Source organism: Manihot esculenta, chromosome 15, assembly GCF_001659605.2.
Source record: "Manihot esculenta cultivar AM560-2 chromosome 15, M.esculenta_v8, whole genome shotgun sequence".
In the NCBI taxonomy this organism is placed as follows: Eukaryota; Viridiplantae; Streptophyta; class Magnoliopsida; order Malpighiales; family Euphorbiaceae; genus Manihot; species Manihot esculenta.
This window is the reverse complement of record NC_035175.2, coordinates 1,431,477-1,435,780: the sequence shown is the minus strand read 5'-3', so window position 1 is coordinate 1,435,780 and position 4,304 is coordinate 1,431,477. Positions and strand designations below refer to the sequence as shown.

At 29.9% G+C, this 4,304-nt stretch overlaps 1 protein-coding gene across 1 annotated transcript; it reads left to right on the top strand.

Moving 5' to 3' along the window:
• The first annotated feature begins 3,346 nt into the window (after positions 1-3,346).
• On the top strand, positions 3,347-4,093 carry LOC110601504 (serine/threonine-protein phosphatase 7 long form homolog). Its single transcript, XM_021738657.1, has one exon. The coding sequence runs from the start codon at positions 3,347-3,349 to the stop codon at positions 4,091-4,093; it is 747 nt and encodes a 248-aa protein (XP_021594349.1).
• The last annotated feature ends 211 nt before the right edge of the window (positions 4,094-4,304 follow it).

Here is a 4,304-nt window from a genome sequence, read left to right as displayed (position 1 = left end):
AACATCTAAAATGAACCATGGGAGAGCAAGAACTCACCGTGGCCAAAAATCGGGAGAAAACTCGCCCGTTTCGGCCATGGAGCTCTTATATAGGGGCTGGCAGACCACCTTTCGGCAGCCTAAAGTGCCTCCAAAACTCATGCAAGTTCGGCGGCCGAACCTTTGAAACTTTCGGAAGCCTAACTTGCCCCCCTAAACCATCCCACGTTCGGCGGCTGAACCTGTAAATGTCTCCTTGGTCTTTTTCTTTTAAAACTCAATTTCCTTTTTGCTTAAAACCATAAGATACATTAAAACATTTTATAAAAACATGTTTTTACCCTTCTAGAGGTTTCCGACATCCGAGATTCTACCGGGCGGTAGGAATTTCAATACCGGAGTCTAGCCGGGTATTACATTGGGGTCGAAATTGAGAAGACCAAAGGTTGGATCAAGGCTGTAGACTCCAAGCCGAGTTTGGTGCATGGAATGGCAAAGGACGTGAGAATCCAAATTGGTGAGTGGTGTGGAACACTTAACTTTTCTATTGTTTCTATGGATGATTACTTGTATGTGCTAGGAATGGAGTTCATGGATCAAGTCAAGGTGATCCTAATTCCATTTGCCAATACTATGTGCATCATGGAGGAAAGGAAGACTTGTACCATTCCTTTGCAAAAAGTCAAGTCTAACCATAGAAGCACAATTTCGGCGATGAAGGAAGGAGCAATTTTTCAAATCATGCAAAAATGGAAAAATATTTTGAAAATCATGCATATTTTCGGATCCTGTGTGTCAACGGAGCGTGTTCGGCAGTCATACTACCGAACACGCTCGTTCGACACCATGGGTGTCGAACAAAGTGGAATTCGACACCATGGGTGTTGAACTCTGCCTTACCGAGCTTGTTCGGCACTCATAGTGCCGAAGAAGCTGATCCGTGCCACGGGAGCAGTGTAATCTGCTCCCGTGCCCGCCAGCTTTGCGGAAAGAAATGTTCGCCACTTAAAGTAGCGAATATTTCTGCCTGTCTGGCGTGTTCACCACCCAAGATGGCGAACACGCACAGAAAACTACGCTTCATCAGAAATCCCTGACGAACCTTGACTAAAGGAAAGTGTTCGCCACTTCCTTTTAACGCCGCGTGGCTCTGCATGCATGCAGAGCCACACGGACCTGTCTTGTGCAGGTCTGTGAAGCATTTGAAATAAACACCCTTCGGCTCTTCCTTTCATTTTTCCGCATCACCTTCATCCTTCTTCTCATTTTCTCCTCTTCCTCTGCAGCAGTAAAAACTCTCCACCATTTTCTTCTCTTTTCTTCTTCCTCTCTGCAAATTCTCTCCATCTTTGCTCTGCCCCTGTCTCCATTTTGCGAAGAATATCAGGTTTTTCGTTAAATTTTTCTTTAAATTTAAATGTATTTATATTTTTTAGGTTAAATAAAATTGTTAATATAATTTTGTATGTAATTTTTTTAATTTTAAAAATTTCATTAAAAAATTTGTAAAATATTTAAAAATTAACTAATTAATATTATCTGTAAAATATTAATTAAAATTGAAATAAAGGAAAATAAAAATTAGTAATACGATTCTATTTTTGTAAAGGAATGTGTGGCGAAACTTGTAAAACTTTATTTAAAAAATTTTTATTTTTAAAAAAATATAATAATTTAAATTTAAATATTATAATAATTTTTAAATTTATTATTAATAATTTTATTATTATATTTATTATGATAATATATAAATTGATTTGTGTTAATTATATAATTTGTTTAATTTTTTTGAAAATATTTTTTAATATTTAATAAAATTTAATATGTGTAAATGTAATTATAATTAAAATGATAATAAAATATAATAACTTTGTAAAAATAAAATAATTTAATTTTGTAAAATATTTAATCCGTTGAAATTTTTATTAATTTTTTAAAATTTTATTTTGTATTATAATAATATATAAATTGTGTAGAATTAATTTTATTTTAAATTTAAGTGATTATAAATATTTTGTAATATTTAAAAAATTTAATATATAAAATAGATAAAAATAAAAAGTGAATAAAATTTAATAATTTATAAAAAATATAATAATTTAATTATCTTAAAAATGTCATCCGATTTTTATTTTTTTTTAACTAGTTGAAAATTATAATTTTTTTGCATTATAATAATATGTAAATTTATTAGAATTAAATATATTATATATTCAATTATTTATATATTTTTTGAAATATCTAATTAAATTTAATGTATAAAATAATTATGAATAAAAAGTGAATAAAATTTAATAAATTTTAAAAATTATTTTTTTTAATTTTATTAAACATGTCATCCGCTTTTTTTTAATTAATTGAAAATTATAAGTTATTTTTTATTATAATAATATATAAATTAATTAGAATTAATTTTATTTTAAATGTAAGAATTTATAAATATTTTTTAATATTTTAAAAAATTAATATATAAAATGAATAAAAATAAAAATTGAATAAAATATAATAAATTATAAAAAATATAATAATAAAATTTTCTTAAACATGTCATCCATTTTTTATTTTGTTTTTAATTAATTGAAGTATTTATAAATATTTTGTAAATATGTAATAAAATTTAATATTTTCAAAATTAATATAAATAAAAAGTTAATATAATTTATTAATTTATAAAAAATATAATAATTAAACATTTCAAAACATGTCATCCGTATTTAAATTTTTTAAATTATTTAAAATTTATTTATTTATTTTTGAAATATTAATATTAAATTTTATTAATTTATTAAATTTAAATATTTAATAAAATTTCATTAAATTAATTAATAAAATTTAATTTTTTAGAAAATATTAAATTAAAATATTTAAAAAAATATTAAATAATTTCTTAAATAATAACACCAATATATTATTAAATTTTTTTTAATGTAGTGTTAGATTTGTTGTTTTTAGATAAAATATTTATTGTGATTTTTAGATTGAATATTTATAGTGATTTGTGGATAGAATATGTACTGTGATTTTGGATAGATTAGTTGTTGTGATTTTTAATATAATATTTATTGTGATTATTGGATATAGTATTTGTTGTGATATTTGGATAGAATACCTTTGAATCAGTAGTAATTATTTTTTGATTTTTTGATATAATATTTTTTAAATATGTATATAATTGTATTGTTAAATTAAGTAGTGTTATTTAGTGAATAATTGGTATTTGAATATTGTATATAATTTTACATAATTAGGTATGGAGGAAAGACGCAATCGCCGTGACCACCATAATTATATTTTACCGGGTCCCAACGATCCATCCTTGCTATATGCACAAGCCGATCATCGGTCTGAGGCTATATAGCAACAAAGTATGGAAGTTGGGGCAATTGCTTGCAGAAGGACGGGAACAATTTTACATCTGGACGACATTCCGGATCAAATAATACCTTACGTGCGACGAACTGGATTTTATGGGGTAATACAGTTAGGATTTTTTGCATTGGATTGGCATCTAATTAGTGTCCTGGTGGAGCGGTGGCGACCAGAGACCCATATGTTTATATTTCCCGAAGGGAAAATGACCATTACCCTTCAGGATGTAGGGTTAATAATCGGGTTGCCGGTCGATGGTGCAGCTGTTACAGGGCGTTCACGCCACCATTGGCCATCGGTGTGTGAGGCACTATTAGGTGTCGTTCCACCTAATAGTGCCATAAGAGGTTGTTACTTGAAGATGGTATGGCTAGCTGAGGAGTTTAGTCAGCTTTCAGATGACCCCGATGAGGAAGTTGTGCAGAGGTTCGCACACGCATACATCATGAGAGTTATTGGATCTATTTTTAGTGATACATCAGCTTCGCGTGTGAACCTTATGTTTTTACTTCTGCTAACCGACTTGGAGGAAGCCGACAATTATAGCTGGGGTGGTGCATGTCTGGCATGGCTGTACAGACAGTTATGCAAGGCGACAAATCTTGAAGTTATGCAAATGGCAGGTTCATTGTTCATTCTCCAGATATGGGCATGGGACCGTATCACAGCAGTTTCGCCTACACTGTCTGTACGAGTACCACATCATGATGCTCCATATCATGACATGCATGCAGCAATAGCATGAGAACATGGTATTCTTATCTCCTGAAATTTGCCACAAGTGCATGTTTGATCCATGAGTTTGACCACTTGCTTTTGCCTCCCATTTGCAGTAATTATTTCGCAAACCATTGTCTGACTATTGAACCGCCGGACTCTATATCAATTTGCTTTAATTGCATTAGCACGCAATGTGTCACTACAATACTGACTGAAAACATAGCCTCTGCTTTGTT